At 41.5% G+C, this 24,207-nt stretch overlaps 1 protein-coding gene across 1 annotated transcript in view; it reads left to right on the forward strand.

Annotated features, from left to right (window-relative positions):
• Window positions 1–24,207, forward strand: part of vav3 (vav guanine nucleotide exchange factor 3) — a 97,224-nt gene that overhangs the window by 38,528 nt on the left and 34,489 nt on the right. The window contains exons 3-14 of the mRNA XM_082546993.1: window positions 8,225–8,283; window positions 8,449–8,514; window positions 11,128–11,236; window positions 12,200–12,301; window positions 13,457–13,525; window positions 14,266–14,369; window positions 14,677–14,776; window positions 15,040–15,135; window positions 17,384–17,452; window positions 18,502–18,588; window positions 18,675–18,760; window positions 20,135–20,267. Of these exons, the coding sequence (XP_082403119.1) occupies window positions 8,225–8,283; window positions 8,449–8,514; window positions 11,128–11,236; window positions 12,200–12,301; window positions 13,457–13,525; window positions 14,266–14,369; window positions 14,677–14,776; window positions 15,040–15,135; window positions 17,384–17,452; window positions 18,502–18,588; window positions 18,675–18,760; window positions 20,135–20,267 (1,080 nt within the window). The remainder of the gene's footprint in view (window positions 1–8,224; window positions 8,284–8,448; window positions 8,515–11,127; window positions 11,237–12,199; window positions 12,302–13,456; window positions 13,526–14,265; window positions 14,370–14,676; window positions 14,777–15,039; window positions 15,136–17,383; window positions 17,453–18,501; window positions 18,589–18,674; window positions 18,761–20,134; window positions 20,268–24,207) is intronic.

The raw sequence follows: 24,207 nt of genomic DNA on the forward strand, positions 1-24,207 counted from the left end.
GAACTTTTTGGTGCTTTTTCCGAACATCCAATCTGACCAATCAAATGCTGCATTTGGCAATAAGTTTGCTGTGTCTCAAAACACAGAGCAGTACTGAATATCTAATGATGTGGAAATAGTAAAATAAAACTATTTTACCTCAGGCGCACAGCTAGATGCCGCTCCTGGTCAATCAGATCTCTGAAATGATTCCTCTGCCCGCGCAGATGTGGTCCCAGCTCTGCCAGCAAGAACTCAAGCTGCCCCGCTGACATCCTGAAATATGTATGAAAGTTTTCAGTTTTTTGTGGTCAGTTTGTAGTCAGGTTTGTATTCACCGAACACCTTTGAACAGGCTTTGGATGCATGCAGGTAAAGTGTCTTTAGAGCTAAAGGGAAACGGGATGTGAACATATCTGACAAACATTTAGCTTTTTGTTAGCTTTTAAAATAATTTGCACGAATAAACAATGACAGATGCAAAGATTTCTGCTTGCTCTACTAGAAGCCTGAAAAAACTGGTGCTTGCTCTCAAGACATCAGACTGGATAAAATGCTAAAGACTGTCCAAAGAAACGACATTGAACTAGCATTCATATACAGAGATGTGAATCGTTAACAAGATGAAAGACATGAGCAATATTGGCAATACTGATTCTAAATGAGCAAAAACCTTTATTAGTTATATTTATGTACAAAAACATAAAATTTATGACAGAGCCCAGGTTTTAGATGTGCACAGGGGTTTCACTGCATGGCAGGTATTCCCTAAAGAAGAAAGCCAAGGTGTTTCAGTCTTCCACCACGTCATGTTCACTTATGAGGTCTTCCTTGATTTCACGGCGCTCTCTATGTGCATGTATGTGCTGGCGCGTCTGCTTACTGCTGGCCAGTTGTGAGCAGCCTGCTGATTCAGGCACTGTGAAGCTCAGCTGGAGTTAAATAATCTGCCAGAAAAGTGAGGATTTGGCAGATCAGATGTGTGTATTTGGGAACATCACTTGTTTTGTGTTTTTTCACGTTGTGTGAAAACCATGCAAATGTGTGATCACATGTGAAAAACGCTCCCCCACTGATGTGAATGTCAACCATTCAGAGAGGCTGAAGACAAGCATGTGTGTGAGTGAAGGATCTGCTTGTGAGGCTGGGACTACATGTGTGAGCGACTGTGTGTGTGTGTCCTGAGGGGCTGCGGTCCGTGGAGGTTGATGTGATTTACCTGGACAGTGAGGATGACCTTACTTCTAACCTTACTCTGCTGAGAGAAAGAAATGAAGGCAAAACTCAGACGCTTGTTGTTTGTTGTGAATATTTGCTCTAGGATTACACAGAGACTGATGAGCTCAAATTAAGACATGGAGTGAAGCTGCGATGTTAAATTAGCTGTCAGCTATCACACTAATTTCATGCTGGAATACAAGTTCTTGAGCATCAAACAGCCCTCAAACTTACAGATAATTAGTTAATTAGTTATTAATAGCACTTTCAAAATCTTGTTTAGGTAAGGAAAATCCCTGCTTGTTTCCAGTTATCAGCACATCTGTTATTAATTGGAATAGATAGAAACCAAAGCTGTTTTTACTTGGCTAGGCTGTGGGACATTTTCACGATAGATGGAAATAACTAATATGCGAGCATAGGGAGAAACGAGAGAGAAATGCAAGCAAGCTGGTTTAAAAGCTACCACATAGGTACATTACACACACGCACAGAGATACACGCTAAGTGCTAAGTAACTTGATCGACCTCTGTCAGTCAAAGTGGCCATGTCCTCGAGTCCAGTATGAAGGTGGATGAGATAAAAAAAAGCTCTGTTGAGTTGAGCCTAGTCTATAGTGCTCCTCTTGGAAAAACAAATGTGTTTGGCACAATAAAACACCGGGAGAGGTTTAGTAAAGATAAAAAGATTTTTAAAAAGTTACTTTATACCTATTCTGTAAATGTGTTTTGTGATCATCAATGGTATAAAATGTGGATGTAGCATCTGAAGGCCACCAGGTGGCGATAGCTGTGTTTGCAAAAACACTTCCAGTCCTGTGGACGTCAGTGAGAAAACCGCTTCCTGTCTCGACCTAATGAGTTTATGGGCTCAGTCACTCATGTCGGGTCACACTGAGTAACGTCCATGCTGTGTTTCAAATTGGAAGATGATCTAATAATGTGCTAACGGCTAACAACTTGTCAACCACAAGTCTTTTAATAGTGAGCTCGCTGTTTCACGCCCCCTTCTGGCCACACCCACTGCTCATCAAAATAGCACCTTAGAAACCTGTTAGTGACATCACGGCAGCTATGTCCATGTTTTTAATGTTATGAAGTCAGGAGTGTGCGGGGACTGACTCGCTTTTGGAGCCAGTCTCTAGTGACCACTGTCAAACCTGCAGTTATTTAAGAGATCTGATTTTTTGAACTTTTGAGCTAAACTGGTTCCCTGGTTCATTTTTAAGTCCTTGAGTCTGACACTTGATTAAACCTGAAAGTCCCTGCGGTTTGACTCAGAAGCCGTCTCAAAGAGCTGAAGAGGAGGAACTCTGCAGTCTCTGAGGTTTCTGAGACTGCCTCTTGTTGTCATTTAAAAGAAGTTGTTTTTGCCATAGAAATAATGGAAAGCAGTGTTAGCTTGATGCAGAGAATGGCTGTCTAAATGACGCAGGCAGCAAAACACAGGGAAATGGCCGACGTGTGCTGCATGCTGCATTCCAATCAGCTATACATCTGTATATCCAAACACACTAATGATGTATTATGGGCCTTAATGAGCCGTGGCACTGATTGTCAAACACGCTCTCGCTCTCTCTTTCTGTGCCAATCAGGTTTTTATTCTCCCCTTTATATCTGGATTAGATTTTATGCACCAGCTGCATCCGTCAACTGGATGTACTCCCAAACAAGCATACACCCACATCCACGTGTGTGTGTGTGTGTAGACACAAATAACAATAATAAATCTCACGCCCAACAGCACAGTCACAAAACACAAGAAGCAAACTGAGATCAATTAGTCTAAGTAACACGTGTACTCCACCCCCCATGTCTCACTTACACCTACACCCGATATAAACCAGAGTGCATCGTGTTCACTCTCTCTGTGGTGCCGTTTGATGGGTTTTTCTTCTACATTGTTCCACTTTAACAGTAAATGTTTGATGGGAAAAGCAGTTGAACTGGAAGAGCTTTTTGGTTTTTCTTGCTGAAAATACAAACAAGATTTTTTTTTGGACGTACTGAAAGCTTCTTGCTTTCATTAAAGTTTCATCAAGCGCGGCCTCCGACAGAGGCAGTGGAGAAAAAGCAAACAAAGCGACCGATTGATATGAAAAAAAGACATTTGTAGATGAGACTAACAGAACTTTATAATATTGTTTTGCATGTTTTAGCAGAGCTAGTTAGTTTTTTTGTTTGGGCCAAAAGATAAATCGGAGCTTTAAGTTTCTCCTCTGCTGCAGCGACTCACACACAGAGCATCCTTCACTTTAACACCCTCAAACTCATCCTCTTAGACACAGTCTTTGTGCAGAGAGCAAACCCAAGCTGTTCCAAACACAGGCGGCTTCAAGACAGCGAGCGTCGCAATCGTTGAAATAACTGCTACAGCAGTGAGAGAAGAATGCAGCCGACGCCAACACGCTGCAAGATGCTTTCACACCTGTTTGTTTGGTGTGGTTTAAACTGGCCCCTCAAGTGTTACACCTCTGGTTTGTTTTACACAAGAAAAATCTTAAATGTGGAGTTTGCCAGACAGCTGATCGTGTAGATGGAAGTCTATATGCAAAGCATGTAATATGATGAGCTTCATGTGTTCCACAGTGGTGCCTATTTTTAGCTGGCAATCGGTGATTTAGAAATAAAGAAAAGGAGAAACAGAAAGGAGGAGTAAAAGCAGAGAGCAGGAAACTGGGACAGCGTGCTGGGCTGTGTGTGAAACCAATAAAGCTGTTGACATGTTATACGTTCACAATGCATCAACCATTTGCTTGATCTGCTCTCCGCCACGAGAGGAAGGAAAGGATGAGCGAGGATAAACAAAGAAGAGGCCGTCGATGGAGATCAGAAATAGGCTCCGATTGATCTCCAGGACAGATATATGGGTTACTATTGATCTTCCTCTAAATAGAGCAAACATGGCACTCGTGTCATTACAATCCAACCAGTGGCGTCGCTGTGTGACAGTGATCCAATTTTAAGATTAAATATTAATGCACAAGTCATATCTATCTACCTATCTACCTATCTACATACATACCTATATACATACATACCTATATACATACATACCTACCTATATACATACATACCTACCTATATACATACATACCTACCTATATACATACATACATACATACATACATACATTAGGGCTGCCACGATTACGTCGACTATCAAAATCGTCGACGACTGATTTAATAGTCGACGCGTCGTTTGAAGCTTTGTAAGATCCCAAAAGACGCAGGAATAAGTAGCAGGATTTAAGAGTGTAATAACGGACTGAAACAGAAGATGGCAGCACTGCATGTACAAGGATGCCAGCTGCCGTTAAACCCCGAAGAAGAAGAAGAAGAAGAAGAAGCAGCTGTGTCCCAGAATTCATAGCGCGGCCAACAATGGCGGCAGCTAGTTAGTTTTAATATTACTCTTATTATTCTTTCTGGGTCACAAAATAAACGTTTAACATATTTTCAGGCGAGAATGTAGCTGTGTAAACCTCAAATATCGGCTCAGTTTATCAAGACAACACATATTTTCAAAAGCGCTCCGACGTTTTCGGAGACGTCTGTTACCCACTAGCTCGATAGCTAGCCGGGGGCTAGGTCACTAGCGCGGTGAGAACACCGGACTCCGGCAAATTGTTTTCAAACCCACCGCCGTCTTTCGCTACTCAGGTTAAATATATGAGTCACTTAGATAAATTAAAAATGTTGTTGTTTGGCTTTTTTTTTTTTTTGTATTTTATTTGTTCCTGAGTAAATCGGTTTGTCTGAGATTAAAGTTATAGTTTTTACACAGCTGAATAAACGTCAAGCAGACAGCTGATTATCAGAAGTGTGAGATGCTGGAGAATATACTCCGTTGTCCTGTTATATTTTAGATAGCAAGGAGTTTATTAAACTTCACCGAAACAATCTGCAAATTTCATTAAAATTTAATAAACTATCATCTTGTCTTTATTTTTAGTTAGCACCTTAAAAGCTTAAAGCTGTAAGCTAATGATAGTTATATAAGAGCAGATGCTGCTGGTGCAATAAGCTGTAGTTTTACATACGTACATACATACATGCATGCATGCATGCATGCATGCATGCATGTATGTATGTATGTATGTATGTATGTGTGATTTCTGTGTCAGCCCACCCATGCAGGCTCTGTGTGCTTGTCTTCCATTCTTGTGGGCAGACTCATCCTACTTTAATTGGCCTGATGTGAATCACTTAATCCAGGGGTGCAGCCACAGTCAGACAGGGCAGGCTTATTAGCCTCCATCAAAGGACCTGTGAGCCTTCATCATCTGCTGCTGCAGTACAGTACGTGTCTGCTGCTGAGCCCGTGACCTCTGGACACCAAATCTAACGCTTGATCTTCTGTGTGTGTGTGTTTTTAACTTTGAGTTCTTACAGTAGATGCTGCTTTCACGTAGGATTTCGATGTGTGTTACAGTCTTACATAACATCTTTACTTTGCTGACCAATTAAGTTTTGCACCAAAATCATGCCGTCTTGTAAAAAGTCCCATTTCATTTATGGACATTTTCCTGACATTTCTATTATTAGCGGCGCGACTGCAGATGGATGTAATGCTGGCGAGCCTTCCAAAAGTCTTGTGCAGATGGTCAGTTTAGTTGCGTGTGACTCATGTAGTCAGCGGAGCCAAAACAGCACAGCGCTTCGCAGAACTCGTCCCCTAAAATCGCCTGCCAGCTACAGCTGGAGGGCCTCCAGAAGCTCGCGGCCGAGTCGCAGCATTTGAACATGTTGTACCTGCCAACACGCTCTCCGGATGTCAAGCCCTTCATTCATTATTAGAGAGAAAGAGAGAGCGCTACATCAGCTTTGTCTAATAACTGTACGCATGTCGCCAGCTCTTTATTATCTCATTCGCGGCTCTGTTTAGATCGCAATACCAACATGCATGCCCATTTCTGTATTCATAAAACAAGCAAGAGCACTGCCTAGACTGCATTAAAGCATTAGTGCTGTCTAAAGTCTGAATCCTTATTATCATCCTTCTTTGCTTGATAAAGGGCTAATTATTGTCTAACCTTCACGTACCTGCTTCAGGACTTGCGTCTTCTGTGTGACAACTCTACATCCAGTGTGTGTGTGTGTTTGGATTTTGCCACTAAATTAGTTTTATTAGTGTTCTACCTGTCCAAACCAAATAAAAGAGCGTCTGACAAAAACATGTGTCAGTGCCCTCAGAGCAGTGATCTTAAATAGCTGCGCGGTGCTTGACATACTCTTTTTGTGTTTTGCCTGGATTTTGTCTGTCAAGCTGTCATAGCTTATTTGTGAAGGTTGAGGTGGCTTGCAGGTGTACTTGTAAACAACAACAATAGCACATTCTACACGCATGTTTAGGGTGTGAGGGATTTAGAAGCACCAAGTAGCCCAACAAGCCATTTAATCCCCCCTGACACACACATAAAGACCCCAGTCCTTCACTGGGCAGCTACTTCAGTACTGCTGGTTTGATTTGAAATGCCTCCTTTGCATCCTCCCACTCTTTATTTTGCGCATTCTCAATGTGTTGCTGCTCGTGACGCATCAGGATTTCACAAGATTTCCATCATCACGTGAAAATGATAAGCAGCAGACGACTCATCTATCAGACATCCTTTCCAGCTGATACTGGTATTAAAAACAACCCACAGTTCTGCACATATGTCACACTCTCTGTCTGTCCTCTCTGTGTGCCTCTTAGAGGCGGGCCGATCGATCCAGATATCGATAGTATTGATACTGACGCTGGTATCGGTCTCAGATCGATACTAGCGTGATGAGATGGATTCATTGTTTCTGTCCTCCAAGTTCACTCTGTAGCCTGCTGATTTATGTTAAACTAATTTTTGGGAAATCAAAAAATATACCTCAAACATGCACTATGAAAAATGTGTTGACTGTCACATTTATTTTATTTATAGCCTATAGCACATTTAAACAACAGAAGTTGAGCCAAAGTGCCGTAGAGACGCCCACATTTATATTCCAGGTCCCCAAAACCCCAGACACGAAAAGCTGATGTAGCTGAAAGATGTGTTTTTTTTGTGTAAAGTAATTGTGGAAAAAAAATCAGTGATTCGGTGTCCATTAAAATTAGATCAAATTTTGAAAATCAGTGATGATTCATCACATAAGTCATACCACACTGCTCTACCCTACATGAACTGCCTTGATAGAGTAAAAGTACCGGTATTGTATCGGCAGTACTGGCCCTATGTTTACTTGGTATCGGACTGATACCGAAATCTGCAGTATCGCGCAGCACTAGTGCCTCTGTTTTCAGGAGGGGGGAAGGGAGCCGTGTGATCAGTATTGATCTCAGAAAGCTCCCAGGCAAATTTATCTGTATTATATCTGTGATGTGTTAGCGTGAGTGCAGGCTTGGCCTCAAAAAGGAGGTTTGTGGGCCGTTTGGCAGGTTTCAAAAACGGAGAATAAACAGAGTTCCCCTGTTGAGTTTTGACTCACATAACATATCTACATTCAGCCAGCTGAGTTCAGTGGTAATTAGTCAATCTGGTCTCACACACACACACACACACACACACACACACACACACACACACACACACACACACACACGCACACGCACACAGGTAGAGATGTTTAAACACACTGGAAGCAGCTTTAAATGACATATCACACTAACAGCCTCAGCTGACACACAGTTTACATCACACCTACTGACAGTAGGTCATGTGACACTGCTTTGTTGTTGGTGTACTGCTGCAGCTGTTGACTGGGAGCCAAAGCAATATTTTTTTGTGTGTATTACACTTCTCTTCTCTCTTTCTGTTCCTTGTTTCTTTTCTATTTGATTTAAATATAAAGTGAGTATTTTAGGAGGCAACGCAGTACAAAAATAATTCCACATGAAGATGTAAAAACAACACAGCATATGAACGTGTTCCTGTAAAATATGCCCCAGTTTGTTTGTTGAGCAACACAGAAGTGTTTGAAAATGCTGCCCTCGTGTGTCTGTTATCAGAAATGCACCTTTGTGATGTCCTGAAACGTGTTTTATGTTTCAGGTTATGGACACACTTTCTAAACTCTCCCACACTGTGATTGTACAACAGACTGGAATCAGGTATGTGGAAGTGAAATGTTTTAATACAAAACAATGCATTTCTTTCATTGCATCTTGTGATCCTAGTAGTGAACAATAAAATCTAATGTAATGGATGCATTATACTGCCACTGGAAGCTTGTGAGGTATTTTAATCCTAAAACACGGACTGCTTTCTCCTCTCAGGCCCTTTCCAACAGAGGACAGTGTTGAAGATGAGGACATCTACAACCACCTGGAGGACCTTATAGAGTATGCTCTCCACCCTTTTGTTTCCAGCCATATCCTTAAGAACATTTTAAGATGGATTTCTAATACACATGTTACATTTTAAAAAGTCAGCAACCTTGTGAGTCTTTATGTGCACATGTGTGTGTCATTATGGCACGCTGAGTAAATGTAAAATGAGCATACTCCAACAAAAAGGGGTTTCTGAGCTCTTTTGCAGATGTTTACACGTCTTTCCGGATGTGTGCAGACAGCTTTTGTCAGCATAGCTGCACAAGATGCAGTCATTAAACCTTTCACATGTCAAGATGCAGTCTGGGGTCTGACAGCTCACCGCTGTGATCCCATTGCACCGCAGTCTCTCTACTTTAGTGTTCGGCTTCCTCTTAAAACTCTCCACGCCTGTGAGGATAAAGCTGCCATTTGTTCCCTGGGTGTTGTCTGGAAGGCAGCCATTTTCAGCATCAACTCGCCCCGCTCCTTAGTTAGCTACAAGTGGGGTGTGTGGGACTGTGAATTAATCATTTGTTGTTCAAGCCCTGCTCTGCAGACACCTGTTAGCTTAGCAGATTTAAATGACAGATTTTTCTGTCTAAAAATACCCTTTAAAGTTCATAGAGAGGGTGTTAGCTATACTGCGTGCAACCAATGTAGGTCGGTCGGTGTTCGATACCAACTAAAACCAACCTTTTTTTCACCTTTGGAAATAAAGCAGGGACAAAATAATAACATGACATAATCCTCCTCCGTTGCAGACAGAATGTCTGGCACAGTCCCATTCACAGGCCTTCCTCTAAATGCAGCTGTAGGACTATTGACTCTGGCCTATCTGATATGGATTTTTGAATGCATTTTTGTTTAGACTGAATGCGTCAGATGCCAATTCATGGACAGATTTTTTGTCCCTTCTCTGTTTTTCCAGTTCATAGCTCATAACACTGCAGTTTCCTGTCTGTTTCTGATCAGAAATACTGGCACTTGCATGGTAATTGAAGTCAGCAGAGAGCCATAATCCTACAGCAGAAATGCTGTTGGAAACCTTTACAGTGACACAGTGGTTTGGCCCGTGTTTAACGCTGACAGCTCCTACAGAAGGAAGCGGCACACTAAGAGTAGTGACAGCAAAACAGTGGCTTGATAGCAGCCAGCACGGGAGGTTTGATGTGTCAGCCTGGATCTCACTGAACTGAGCCACATTCTCCCATCTGCTCAGCGTTTAGCAGCCATATAACGGACACAACAGAAACACGCGCACGCCGTTCCACACAACAAGAGGTTTCATTTCATTTGGGTTTTTTTAGCCAAGCATACAATGTTGTTGCCCATCTAGAACCAAAATAAAGCTTTATATGTGCAAAGCATTTAGGATTAAGAGCAAATTCTTCTCTCTCATCACTGGAGATTTCATCTGTTCTAATCTGTTTTAATGTGCAAGGCTAACAAAGTGTTTAAATTCACTGCACTAATTTTTGAAGAGATAGTATAAGTTAAAAGTAATAGTTAAGGGCATTATTTCTCTGTATTCTAGATATCTAGTAATGCCCACTAAAACACTAAAATTGAAATAGACTAGCTTGGCTATTAGCTATGAAGCTTTATGCTAGGCTGTTAGCTATGAGGCCTTATGCTAGGCTGTTAGCTATCAGTCTTTGTACTAGACTATTAACCAAACCTAGCATGAAAAAAATAGTTGTTTTTTTTTTTACTACTACTTACTACTGTTTCTTAACAAAAGTAACAAAATCCCTCACACAAAAGCTGCTTATAAAACAGGAAGTGCAGCTTAGCATTTACATATTTTGTTTATGATAAAGATGAATTAAAGTAGATTAGATTATTTCTACCTATATCTTCTTTTTACGATAACGTCAAGCTAAGCTGTCTTTCTCTATCATATTGAGACTGAGAAATAGTCTCTCACTCAGAGAAACAAGGTTACAACGTAACCTTATGTTCTGTAGCTCCTTTGTTAGCTTACAGAGGCCCACTTTACCCTCAAGTCCTAAATGAATTTTGACACATTGTCTCGTCTCTGTTTGAGTTATTGCCCTTTACTATAAGACATGACAATAATACATTAGACATGACAATAATACATTAGGTGAAACAGAGCAGCAAACCACAGAGAGAAATATTTTTTTTTCCTTTATGGTCCACCACCTATGCTGTAGATCTCTTATCCTTGACCTCACCTCCTGCTCCTTACCCTAATAAAACATGCTAATTGTTTACGTCCAATTATCCCCTTAGGTTTCTTTGAACTTGGGAACATTTGGTTCTAAAATAAATGTATGAAAAGTAAAGAAGACGCACACAAACACTGAGTCACATCATGTTAGCCCACCTGCTAAGGCTGCAGTAATTGGCTCCGATGTGAGCAGTCAGAACAGGCTGGTGGCGTCACACATAAAAGTCTTTTCTTGTCTGCGTGTTCCTCAGCCACTTTCACAGCAAGGGATTAAGTTTTGTCCCCTTCTAACAAGATTTGTAGTGTGGTATTAAAATCCACATCTGCAAAACCAGAACCGTGTGTGCTTGTCAAGAGAAGTGAAAACCATTTCATCCCACTCACTCAGGATCAAACAGCAGCGTGATGTAATGCAGTGTCACTGCCTTATTCTTTCATTTGTCCTGCAGTGAGAATGGAGTGGAGGATGAGGAGGACCTTTATGACTGTGTGTACGATGACGAAGAAGGCGGCGAGATCTACGAGGACCTGATGAAGACAGAAGCTGTCCCTCCTCCGGTTTGTCCACCTCTGTAACTTCACTTGAAAATGTGTTTTTTTTGTTCTTGTTGTCAAAGACTGCAAAGAAAGACTGGTGAAAGAAGTGATGCTACCATCATATCTGACGTCTTAGGCCAGGGGTGAGGAACTCCAGGGCTCAAGGGCAGGTTTTAGATATCACCCTGGGTCAACACACCCTAATCAAATGACTAGTTCATTACCAGGCCTCTGGAAAACTTCAAGACATGTTGAGGACGTAGTGTAGCAATTTAAATCAGCTGTGTTGGATCAAGGACTCATCTAAAACCTGCAGGAGACCAGTCCTTGAGGCCTGGAGTTCCCCCACCCCTGTCTTAGGTGATGGGATCAGACATGGATGGCACTTCCCTACTTGTGTCTCCAAGTGTTCAGCTGACCACATCTTATTTTAAGCTCAATAAATCTTTTATGGGCAGTTTCAGGCAAAATGTAATGCAATGTGTGGTTTGTAAAAGCATTGGGGACAGTATGGAAAAATAACACCACATCCTGCACCGATGGCATATTTTTTTGTAGGTTCTTGTTTGGAAACCATTTAAAACATTAGTCATTGCAATAAAAATGAAATGCTCAGAATGTGGTATCTGTTTGAGAAAATATAGTTTGAGAATTTGAACTTTTTTGAATTCTGAATGGACGTTTGATTATGTGGAGCTGGTCTTCATTGCTTTGTGGTTTCCATGAAACTTGGAATTGAAAATTTACAAAATAAAAATTGGCCTTCTTTTATCTTTCCATCTGAAATATCCTTCAAAAGAGTTCTTCTGAAACTTGGCAAACTTGAACAAAAGCACTGAAAGAAAGTCAGATGAACCTTGGTGCCAAAGCAGATTCTGAATGCCTTTAAAATGCTGTTTAAATTTCAAATATACATTTTTTAAATTTAAGTGATTATTTATCAATGTATCTATTCAAGTGTATAATGTGTGCGTGTGTGCGTAGGCGTTCCAGAAGCAAGCAGAGACTGACATCAGGAGTTGCTGCTTGACAGAGATCAAGCAGACAGAGGAGAAATACACTGAGACCCTGGAGTCTATAGAGAAGGTACACACTGGCTGACTGGTGGTTGTCATTGTGCAGCCCAGGCTTCCTCACATTGCTACGTGCTGACTGAAATTTTAAGCAGGTAATCTCATCTGCATCCCATGCTGAGTTTGTACGCTGGCGATACTTGGAAACATCGTCTCGTTGAAGTAATCAGAATTATAACTGCCAGTTATTGTGATTTGGTTACATCTCAGAAGTAAAAAAGCGGCCCCCGATCACAGGTTTAATGTGACATGACTGAATTAGTTTGAAGCTGCGGGCCCTCCAGAGTTCTCTATTAAACCTGCTGAGCGAGTGTGTCTCAGTTAGCTTGAGTGACGAGTACTTACCCACAAAGCTGTTGTGAAAGAACATAGGATGAAGCGCTTTTGGACACTAACTTTCACTAATATCCAGGTTGCCAGCACTGTTTCATAAATTGGTGTCAGTCTAACTAACTTTATTTCATTAGGTGGAAGTATTATCGCTCTGTTTCCCTTTACGAAGGATGACTGGAAATCAATTTGGCCTCTTTATCACCTTCAATATGAGAAACTGTGAAACTGTAATGACCTCTTTTCGGGTGTAATGGAAACAAAAAAAAGCGGTGTAACACTCCGCACACCCAGAGAAAGAAGCGAGGTGAAGGATGTATTTATATTTTTGAAATTAGCCGTGAGTAAAATGTAATCCCAGCACTCCTTCCAACAAACGCCCTAACAGAGAGCTCTGAGAGCAGCCGCTCGCCTGTGGATGTGTTCCACCTTACCCGGCACTTTTTACAGGACTGTCTTGGACTACTTGTCTTCTACCTCTTGTGTACGTTCACGTCTGCTAAAAGACCTCGCCTGATTTCCCAGAGGAGCGCCTCAGTAGATGACTTTCGATATGAAGTGGATGGTGGAATTTAGTTTGTGCTCGCCCGCTCCTTTGAAATGTAGAGGTGACTACACTGTGGGAGTTTTCTGAGAGGAAATCATTAAATTGCAAACTCTGAAAATGAGATTATTGTCGTGACCCAGACGCTCCTGCTTGTTTTCGCTGACTGCAGCTCTTTGCAACTTAGCCCTATAATATAATAGCGTCTCACGCAAAATGACTTTCCCACTCTTACTCTAGAGGAACGAGGCTCTTTGTCTTCATTCATTCCCTCTCTGTGTTTCTCTCCTGCAGCACTTTATGATTCCCCTCAACACGTTCTTGTCCCCAGCTGAGATGGAGAAGGTGTTTGTGAATATTCCGGTAAGTCAACGCCTTTGGAAGCGGTCATTGTTGAGGGGGTTGCAAAATTCTCCTTTAAATGGTCTTTTCCCCCACCGACTGTCACAATAGGAGGAATGTAGAAGTGTAAATAATGAAAGGAATGATGGCTTAGCTTCACACCTACATGGCAAAATTCAATAAAAAAAAGATTTTAAACCTTTTTTAAATGTGCATTAAATTAACATTACAAAGAGACTACTACTACTATTTAAGAGCCTTAACTGTCCAAAAACAGGTCACTGTTTTGTGTTGCATGCTAACATGCCAACATACTGACATCAAATATGCTGACTGATTGATTTACGTTCACTGTTTGACTGTGAAATGCTAACAGTGACCAGAAAGTAGCAAGAACACCTCAAGATAATAGCAGTGTCTTTAGTTTTTAGGTAGGTTTGCAAAGGCAACATGATATCAGTTTTGCTGCAGGCCTATACAATAAAAAAAAAGTTTTTTTTTTAACCTCAATAAACATGAAGCATGAAAATTAAATGAATATAGTTAAAGTCAGAATTTTGGTCAAAGATTCTTATTGTGTGTTGACATATTTGAGGGCGGTACCTCAACATTTAGTGAGCTGTGATGAGCATTTCTAATGATTTTCTTAGTCATAGATCATTAATGGAGTTCTTGGAATGATCTGTAGCTTAGGGGAAAGAAATTGTTAGATGCAGGAGTTTAATGATCAGCACTGAAGATTTGCTCTTGTTGTTGTTCAGGACCTGGTTAAAGTCCACAAGTGTTTACTGCTGGAAATCCAAGATTCAGTCCACCACAGAAGTGCCCAGAACCTTTACCAGATCTTCATCACTTTCAAAGAGAGGTGCACACGGGGAACTTTATCTAAAAACATTGTAGTTTATTGTATTTAGTGTTTTATGTAATCCTTTAACAGTTCTGTAAAGCTCTTATAATTCTTTCTGTACATCCAAGAAGCTGCAAACTTTTATGTATATGCTGTGTTATGACAGGTTTCTGTGTGTTGTGTAAACAGTGTGTAGGTGTGAACCTATGTATCGCACCTAAGATCATCACTGTGAAGACTGAGAAAACATTTAAAGTCCTACATGTTGTGTTTAGACTTCTTTCCAGTCCTGCTGTAGTTTCTTCACTTGTCAAATCTACCCCAGGTTGTTGATCTATGGGAAATACTGCAGCCATGTGGAGACAGCCATCGCCACCCTCGATGACATCAGCAAAAACAGAGAAGACGTACGCATGAAGCTAGAGGTAAATAGTTTTGTGCTCTTCTTAAAGGATGAGTGAGTGGTTATTGTACACTGCAGTGGAAGCTGTTTGCTTCCACAGCTTCTCAGGATGGTCAGACTACGCCCTCAAGTGTCTACCTGAGACTGATGACACTGCAGCTGGAAGCAGAAATTACTCTAAAAAGCTGTGATGCTCGAGTTTGCTTGCATTTACTTCTAGAAAGTAAAATAAAACCATTTTTTCAAAGTGAATTTAGTATTTTATTGATCCTTGTCTTTGTGCAGGAATGCTCAAAAAGAGCCAACTATGGCAAGTTCACACTGAGAGATCTGCTAGTGGTTCCTATGCAGCGAGTCTTGAAGTACCACCTCCTCCTGCAGGTACTGTACTCCGTCCTAGTGCATCCTCGCTTGTAAATCTCAGCCCAAGTTTTCTTGAACAAACCTTTGAACCCTTTGCAGTAAACATTTATAGTGTTTAAAATATGTTTTATTTTTGTATCACGTAGATGACATCAGGCCCTCACACAGCATCTTGCTGTCTGTAGACCATCAGAGTTAATATTTTTTAAACCTGGACTGGCCTATAAATACATTTTAAATGTGTATCCCTGGAGATTAAGATACTTTTCTATGTCTGTGTCATCTTTGCTTTGTGTCACTCACTTTGTTAAATAGGCAGAATGATAAGGCGAGGATGCAGTTTGTGGTATAATGTATGGGATAAAAGAGACATGAAAAGATGCTATAACTCACAAATGATTGCGGATTGTCTAATTGAGCGTCCTCTTATTTCTACCTAAGCACCTGCTTCACAGCTGCACAGTTACTGTTCTCGTGGATGTCTTTGTAAGTGACAGGGAGCTCACCGAGTTTACAGCTGCATCCCTGTGACCGAGAGAGAGAGAAGTTTGTTTCCTTCTCGATTATAAAATCAGTTTATAAGCAAGTGGACTCCCTGACACTACTCCTTGCAACCACCAGAGGCAGTGTTGACCACATTTTCTCTTTTGCTCCCCTCCTCTTTGCCTTCACTGCTCAGGCTCCGGGGCTCTTCTCTGCTCCTGTAGCTCCTTGATGACTGCGAGTCTCAAACGACCCGCACGTAATTGTCATCTGATGGAGACAATCAAGGAGGCGGTGAGAGAAAATAGATAAAGTGAAGTAGGGACTGAAAGGGAGAGCGGCAGACAGAACAAGATAAATAAGCAGCGAGACGAACAAACAGAAAGGGGAAGTATTATTTTGAACCGCTGGAAGCTCGGCCAGAGTCAGCGACAAGTTACTAATGTGTCACCGAAAACGAAAACATTCCCCATTTGGGCCTTTTTAATCATCCAAAACCTTGCCATCCTTGTCTTTTATAATACATTTTGAATGGACCACATATAATGGCCTGTTGAGTTTTTCAATTATTTTCATTTGGACATATTTGACACATTTCACACAATCCCAGAGACAAACCAGTTGTGTTGCAGGGAAGAGTATGCATAAATGTGTGACAGTTAACAATGTCTCCATCATGCTTTCTCCTCTCTTCATGATAGCTGTGTGTGTGCACGTGTTGAATCTATGAGGAGGGTTTATATAGAAAAGCAATTAATATTATAGTCATCTGTGCGTCTGCAGCTGGATGACAGCAAAGTCGACGCGTGCGCTGCTTCTTTCACTTCGAAGCGCTCATTTACTCCTTTTTTTCAGGCAGAAATGTGCTTATTCCAACAGGGTTCCATAAAAAGCAACAAGAAAGTAGCGCCAAAAATAAAAAATATATATCTGTAGGAACAAAGTGATTCTGTTTGTGTCAACATGGGCTGAGATCCCCTCGGAACAGCCGGGTAATAGCTAGCTGCAGCGAATAAAGCATCCGCTGAGTTACTTTCCCACACGGTGACAGCCAGAATCTGTACAACTAATGTCTTGTCACTTCCTCTCGCTCCCCGAGTACCTCTCTTAGCTGGTTTCTTTCTCTCTTTTTTTCTCATCAATCTCTTGCTCTTTCATCTTCGCTGCCTCCGCTCATCACGGGCCCCCTCCCGCTGTACCTGCAGCGACACGATTCCCTGAATGAGTCCATCGTGCACGGGCCCCCGATATCAGTGTGACCACACCCTTACTGTGTATCTCGGGGGCTGCGTGGAGGTGGGAGCAAGCCTTGATAAATAGGCCTCTGTCGTCTTGCTAGTGATAATAATGCCCAGGTCGAGCTTGACTGACACCGGGGATTTCAGCAGCGCCGAGCGGACACATATATCTCCCTTAGCGGCTCAGTGTGTGTGGACACAGTGGGTGTGCGCCCGTGTGAAGGACATGCATGGCATCCTTCCTTATCCTCTGCCGCCGAGGTCTAGATGTCTTGTTTACGCTGCAGCGAGGCACCGCCAAGCAATTTCAGATACTTACTTGCGCACACACTCCTGCAATAGATGAGTGCACACATACGCAGTATCTGATTCACTTCCACAGCGGCCGTTTTCCTGTCGTATCTGGAAAGCTAAAGCCTCCAGTCCACGCGTGGCGTGTGGCATGTGTATATCTCTGTAACCCTTGTTTTATGATTCACAGCCTTTCCCTCCTTTTCACATTTTATCTACTTTGTGTTTGTGGTTTGTTTTTTTTTGTCCAACAGGAGCTTGTGAAACACACCCACGATGGCACTGAGAAGACGAATTTACGGACCGCCTTAGATGCAATGAAGGTACGTTTTCTTTTCATATGCTCTTATCCTTGGGTGCACTGAAGGTCCAGAACAGGGCCATTCACCCAAAACGTACAAAAACTAATCCTGAAAATGAAAGAGAAATAAGAGTTTTAAAAAGGTAAGTGCAGACAAAGCTACATGGGCTCTTTTGATGAGAAACGATGAGGCTTCAGTATAAGCCTGAACAGTAGGTGGATGAACTGAAGGACCAGATATCTGGTCCTTCAGTTCATCTGCTGTTTCCACTTTCAAAGTAAATGACAATCGGAAGCAGATTGGCTCAAGACTCAAGCCCAGTACTGAATGCAGATGAAGAAATACATACCCCCAACACTAGTTTCACAGAACAACCCATCAAGAGCTAATAAAATGTACAAAAAAAACAGCTCATATCAGAAAATGTTATTTTGATTTTACTTCACATTGTACTCAAAATTCCTTCTGGTAAGAAACACAGTGCGTTCATGTTTGTTTAGGGTACCTGACATGATAATTGTGTTTTGAGAGCTGAAGGTGGTCGTTAGAAACATGAAGAAAAACATTTCAGAATATAATTGCCTAGTTTGTTCATGTGTTTTGGGGACTCTGGTTCCATTGTAAACAATAAACGCAGCTTTGTTTTGTGTGTTTTGTACCTCAGGGGTCACCATATAATATCTAATAAAGTTACCATAAAAAGTTCCACTTCATTTCACTTGCTCAACTTTTTGTAACTGCAGATAAATAAAGAAGCCTTCAGTGAATGCAGTGTTTAGTCCTGATTTTGTAACCCTGAAAATCTGTTCAGTAAAGCTGAACGCTCAGCTTAATTAAAGTCAAGTTTATTTCATTGCACAAGATCTTTTTGGAACAGAGAGACATAAAACTGCACATAAAAGAAACAAACTCCTCGGCACAGCTGGATACTCTGTACCGTATGTAAGTAAGTTAAAAGATGCTTCTTTGTTTTCCTTTGTGTGTGCATGTGTGTGTGTGCATGTGTGTGTGTGCATGTGTGTGTGTGCATGTGTGTGTGTGCGTGTGTGTGTGTGCGTGTGTGTGTGTAGGATTTGGCGCAGTATGTTAACGAAGTCAAGAGGGACAACGAGACATTGCGAGAAATAGATCAGTACCAGAAATCCATTGAAAATCTGGTAGGGTACAGCTTTCTTTGAGATAATGACTGACAGCTTTTCAGAATGTCTTTCCTCCAGATAACCTTCATTTTTCTCGCCTGCAGAATCAGCGTCTGAGTAACTACGGGAGACCCAAAGTTGACGGGGAAGTACGGGTGGCCTCGGTGGACAAACGAGCCAAGCAGGACAGGTGAGATGCCGCGAATGGCTGGATGACTGCAGTCGAAATGGAATCAGGTGTTACGCTTGTTGTTTCAGACTAAACCTGTGAGATTTGTGCAAACTGAAGCCAGTGAAGTATTATTACTCAGTTAATACAAAGCACATGCTATGAGCATTTAGCTTATGCTGTTGTTCTTTAGGAGCTTAACAATAACATTGAACCAGTCATATAGATGAAACTGGGCTGGGCGTCTTTTTCCATTAGAGAGATTTTGTATTGTTAGCTACGCCTTGAAACTTAAATTTGCCTGTTAAAATAACAGCCAGCCTGAGAGTTTCTGCAAAGCCATTACAGGAACTGCAGAAGCCGGCTGCTTCCAAATGCACTACTTTACAAAAGTCTCGTGTCACCCCTCATTTCTTTATATTTTGCTTCCAAGGAGCCAGACTTTCTTTTGTCTTGAGTAATAGTTCTCCAGGCCTTGTCACTCAGTCCAGTCCTTGTACCTGAACATTTTCACAGGAATGTTTTTTTGCTTTATTTGTTAAACCACTTAACACTGACCTGCGAACAATTCAAGCATAAAAAGGGCACTTCACCCAAGAGATGAACCAGCGTTGTGTCAACACAAAGCAGACACCCTAGCAAAGAACCAGTTTTAAAAACATGGATTTTTTTCTGATTTCTTTAGTTGATACTGTGAATCAGTTGAGTCGGTCTGACAGACATGAAATAGTATTTCAGTGGCAACAAACTGACTCCCAAAGAGTTGTTAGCTAAAAAGGTGGCATACCTCAGCATGATGTGCAGCATGTCTTTAAAAATAGAGTGGTACCTGCACAAACTACTACCTACAGCACATGAACCGTATCTGAAAATCTTGCAAAAATCTAGAAAGTAAAGGCCTGACACCAGACCTGAAGGATATATCCGGTCCTTTGTCTCATCAGAAATGGTCTCAGTGAAAGGGTGGCTGTCAAGAAGCCATTCTTAAGGAGGAGAAACAGGGAGAAGAGGCTGAGATATGCCAGAATACACATATGTCTGTGAAGGTTCTCAGTCATCCAGGTCATCGTAGTCTAAGGAGCTTGGAAAGAAAAGCGTCTGGACTTCTTTAAGTTGCTTGAAGACGTTTCACCTCTCATCCGAGAAGCTTCTTCAGTTCTAATTCACCTGTTTTCACACCTTGGCTCATGTGATTAGGTAGAAGATCATCAAAGAGAGTTCAGTCTGTGTTGAAGAATAAAGGTGGTCATACCAAATATTGACCTTCAAGCTTGTTAGAATCATAAAAATCACTTTTTGCCTTAAATACTGAATTTGACATAACTCCTCGGTGTGAATAACATGAACTATTAAGTGAGATGTGCTTGAATTTACTGGAACATTTTTGGATTGCAGGCACATCTTCCTGTTTGACGCTGCGGTCATTGTTTGTAAGCGGCGAGGAGACAACTACGAGATGAAAGAAGTGATCGACTTGCACCTCTTCAAAGTCACCAACAATCCCACGTCGGACAAAGAGAACCGAAAGGTCTGTGCACACACAGACACGAACAGCCAATAAATATGTCTAAGATGCATTTACTGAATTTGTATCATTATTAAATAGTAAACAATCGTGCTTTAGCTTTAGCTTCTTACTTTAGCTTTGCTGTTGGTGTGAGTGTGTTCACACACACACTGGCATGTCACGTGTAGCTGACAGCAGACAGGTGTAGTGAATCGATATTAATCGAGTTGATGACAAACGTTATGTTACTGCAGGTGTAATAAAAGCTTCCCATGTGTTACACCAAACAAAACAAGAGAGAGAGAGGCCAATAGGGAAATCATTAGAGCTTTCAAATCTTGTCAACTTGCTTGACCACAGCGTGCGCTTAAATGAAAAACTACCGCAAACATATGAAGGAGAACCATTGGTATCGTAGGTGTGAAAATGCCTCCAAACCACAAACCCCTTAATGTTACCTCGCTATGTGAGCTCTCCCACTAACACATGGTGCATTGCTGCTTAGCAAACACAGAATACAGAACTGACGAATAGATCGGCCCCCTTGTGTCAGAGACTGTATCAAGCTTTGTGAGTCTGGACTGAACCAGTATCTGATCCAAATATTGAATTGGTAAATCACTAGCAATGAGCTGAACCTGGATCTATATGGGCATCTGCTGCAGGCGCAACACAGTCACAAAGTGCAGAAATTACAGCTCGTAAAGCAGTGTGGCTCTAATGATTTCAAGAAATCTGAATAAGAAAAGCTTTCACAGAGCGGAAAGCTGAAGGGCCCATAAAGAGCTGATGTGGGATCCTAGTCTAGCTGTCACAGGGCAAGAGGCAGGGTGCACACTGGACAGGTCACCACTCTGTCACAGGGCTAACGCAGAGAGCGAGGCAGCTGCATGCTCACATGCACAACCTTGCACTGTTTCCTGTTAAAAGGGTGTTTTTCCTTCCCACTGTCACCAAGTACCTGCTCACAGGGGGTCATCTGATTATTGTAGGTTCTTTACCTTACAAAATAAAGTGTCTTGAGGCAAGTGCTGAACTAAATTGAATGAATAGTGTTGGATGAAGGCACAGAGCGAACATGCAAACTTCACACAGAAAGGCTCCAGCCAGTGGATTCAAACCCAGGCCCTTCTTGGGCATCAGCCATACTTTTCTAAAATCTTTGAACAATAATAATAAAAGTATGTGGTTATAAATAGGGACAAGAGGTAAATGTGATTTTAAATGAGGTTTTTGCAGAGCCAAAATAACACCGGGCTGTTTTGTTGCAGACATTCGGATTTGTCATGTCTCAATAAAACACAGGTAACTGAGAATCTTTGTACGCATGACTCTATACTACATAATGTTAATTAATACTATTAGATGTTAGGTGTACTTATGTTTGACAGGCGTTCAGTGTAAGAAAGAGCTGGCTGTTGAATGACCTCCAGCAGTGTTTAATGGTATTTGAGAAGCAGTTCAATATCAGGTCAGGGAACTGGGAAAGTGAACAAATACATAGAAGAACTGTGCATCACATCACATATACCAATCACTCAGGAGTAATACAGTAAACACAATGGTGCATCAATATTGAGAAGATGTGTTCAGATTTTATTATGTAAAGACATGAGGAATTTTATAATGTTGTAGAACATGGCCAGGCGAGGACCCCCCCACACTGCTCATGAATAAGTCTCTCAGGTGAATTCAGCTAGCATGTACCTGCCAAGGAACATGCTTTTCTACTTTCAGGAAAGATATTGGCATTTCTCAGTCCTTTTTTTCTTTTTGTTTTATCTTTCTTTGGTTCCAAAAGAAGTAACTCTATTCCACTTTTGGCAAGGCCACAGTGGTGATGTTGTACCACAGACACGCGGAAACATTAGCCACAATTCAATCAAGCTGTCAAAAATGAACCAACGCTGGCATTTTATGTCTCTACCAGCCGCACAGGGTTTATTCCTCACAGCTGCACAAAAACAAGCGTGTTAAGCGCTTTAAAAACTGGTTGATTAGGCTGGAGACTGACTTGTGGAAGAAAATGTCAGTCAACTTCTTTGACCTGACACATCACAGCTGACAGAGAAGTATGATTGTGACTAAGTCCCGTTGAAGCCGCACTGATCCGCTTCATTAACTGAATAAGAAAATATGCCCTGAACATTTAGCTTTTAATTTTATGGCGTGTTATCATCTTTCAGAAAGCAATAACCCACTTTAAGCTGTGAGTTACAGTGATTTTATAACAGCTAAAAAGAGCTTTAGATGACATTTAATTTCACCCAGGGCTCCGTGCCATCGAGTCTGTCCTAGCTCGACTTCATTCTACATTGTGGCTTTTCTGCTGCTGTAATAGACGATGTGAAAAAGTAATAAAATAATAACAAAACTTGCTTATTATTGTGCTGTAAAACAAAACAGAACAAAACAACAATCTGATATAACAACCAGTCAGCTATAATGGAGGCAAGTCTTGCACTGTTGAGCCCATTATCGCCTCTTTACGACTGAGTCAGCAAAGCTCCGAAACCGCGTTGGACTCCTGACAAACCAATTAACAGCGCTAGTTCTGCATAATGAGGCGCCATAACAATTTATCAGTTAAATGCGAGTTCACGAAATTGACTCAACTTGCTTCTTCACAGCTATTTTCTAACCACCTGTAACAGCAACCTCTCCGCCCCGGTGCTGCCGTCTGTGCCGCGAGTCCCTGAATGTGCTGCTTAAATAGGTTCTGTGCAAAAAATCTTTCCAGCTCGCGACATAAACAATGAAATAATCAGCTGCAAAGAATCTTTCTTAAATAATTTGGTGCACGCTTATTCCAGCACATGTTTTACATTGTCTTGTTCATTTGCAAGGATCACACTGACACAGTGTCGGACTACAACAGTCTGCCTCCTCCCAGATGGTGTTATCATTAAACCTCGCTTTGGGCCTGACTACACACAAACACACGGTGAATACTAAATGCCAAGTGGGGGAAATATTGCCAATCATGATGAGGAATGATATCTAAGGCGTTCCAAGAAACAGTGATTTGGGTAATAATGATGCTGTAAATAGCAGACATTAGGAAGCTTAGACCCATATGGGTTTATATGGTTATATTTTATGAAACTTACAGCCAACTCTGCGTCATTCACCTCTGACTTGATGGATATAAAGCAGTTTGTTTGATTACATATTTATGTTTGAGATGATGGAGGTGACAGTGGTGTCTGAGGGAAGTGGCAATAAGAACCTCCATCAAACCAGCGGCATTTATGTGCAAGTCATCTGGAGGTAAAAGAGTCTTAAACTCCTTTAACTCATAAGCCAAATGCAAACAACAATAAGAAAACTTTTGCCAAATTACCGTCATTGTGTGAAAGCCAACTTCTCAATGCTATAGCCTACGGTTTTGTAGCAAATAATCAAAGCTCAAATAATTACATGCAGGGCGTCACAAACATTCACAACAACTGTCGCCTCAAGGTGCTTTATATTGTAAGGTAAAGACCATCGATAATACAGAGAAAACCCCAACAACTTGACCACCCCATGTGAGCAAGTGCTGGGCGACAGTGGAAAGGAAAAACTCCCTTTTAACAGGAAGAAACCTCAAGCTAAACCAGGATCAGGGAGTGACCTGTTGGGGGTGGGAAGGACAAAAGATGATCAGGAGGGGGAGCTGGGGTTCAGGAGGCAGCACGGAACTAAAGGGTCGGTTATTTGATCCCTGGCTACGACTAACTGCATCGCTTCCAGTAGATCCAACACGTGTGAATCTTAGACAGAGCACATAAAAAGGCTCTGTGATTGGATTTGTAGCCACAATTTCTTGAGTGCTCAGCTAAAATCAAAAAGTGCTACATTAATACCAGACTAGTACAGAGTTCAAATTAGGCTGGATTATATCTCAAAAAGGTAAATGCTAATGCTAATGCTAATGACGCTTAGCATCTTCTGAGTGTGTAAACAGCTAGTTGTAAGG

This window comes from Aulonocara stuartgranti, assembly GCF_965226115.1.
Source record: "Aulonocara stuartgranti genome assembly, chromosome: 9".
NCBI classification, from domain to species: Eukaryota; Metazoa; Chordata; class Actinopteri; order Cichliformes; family Cichlidae; genus Aulonocara; species Aulonocara stuartgranti.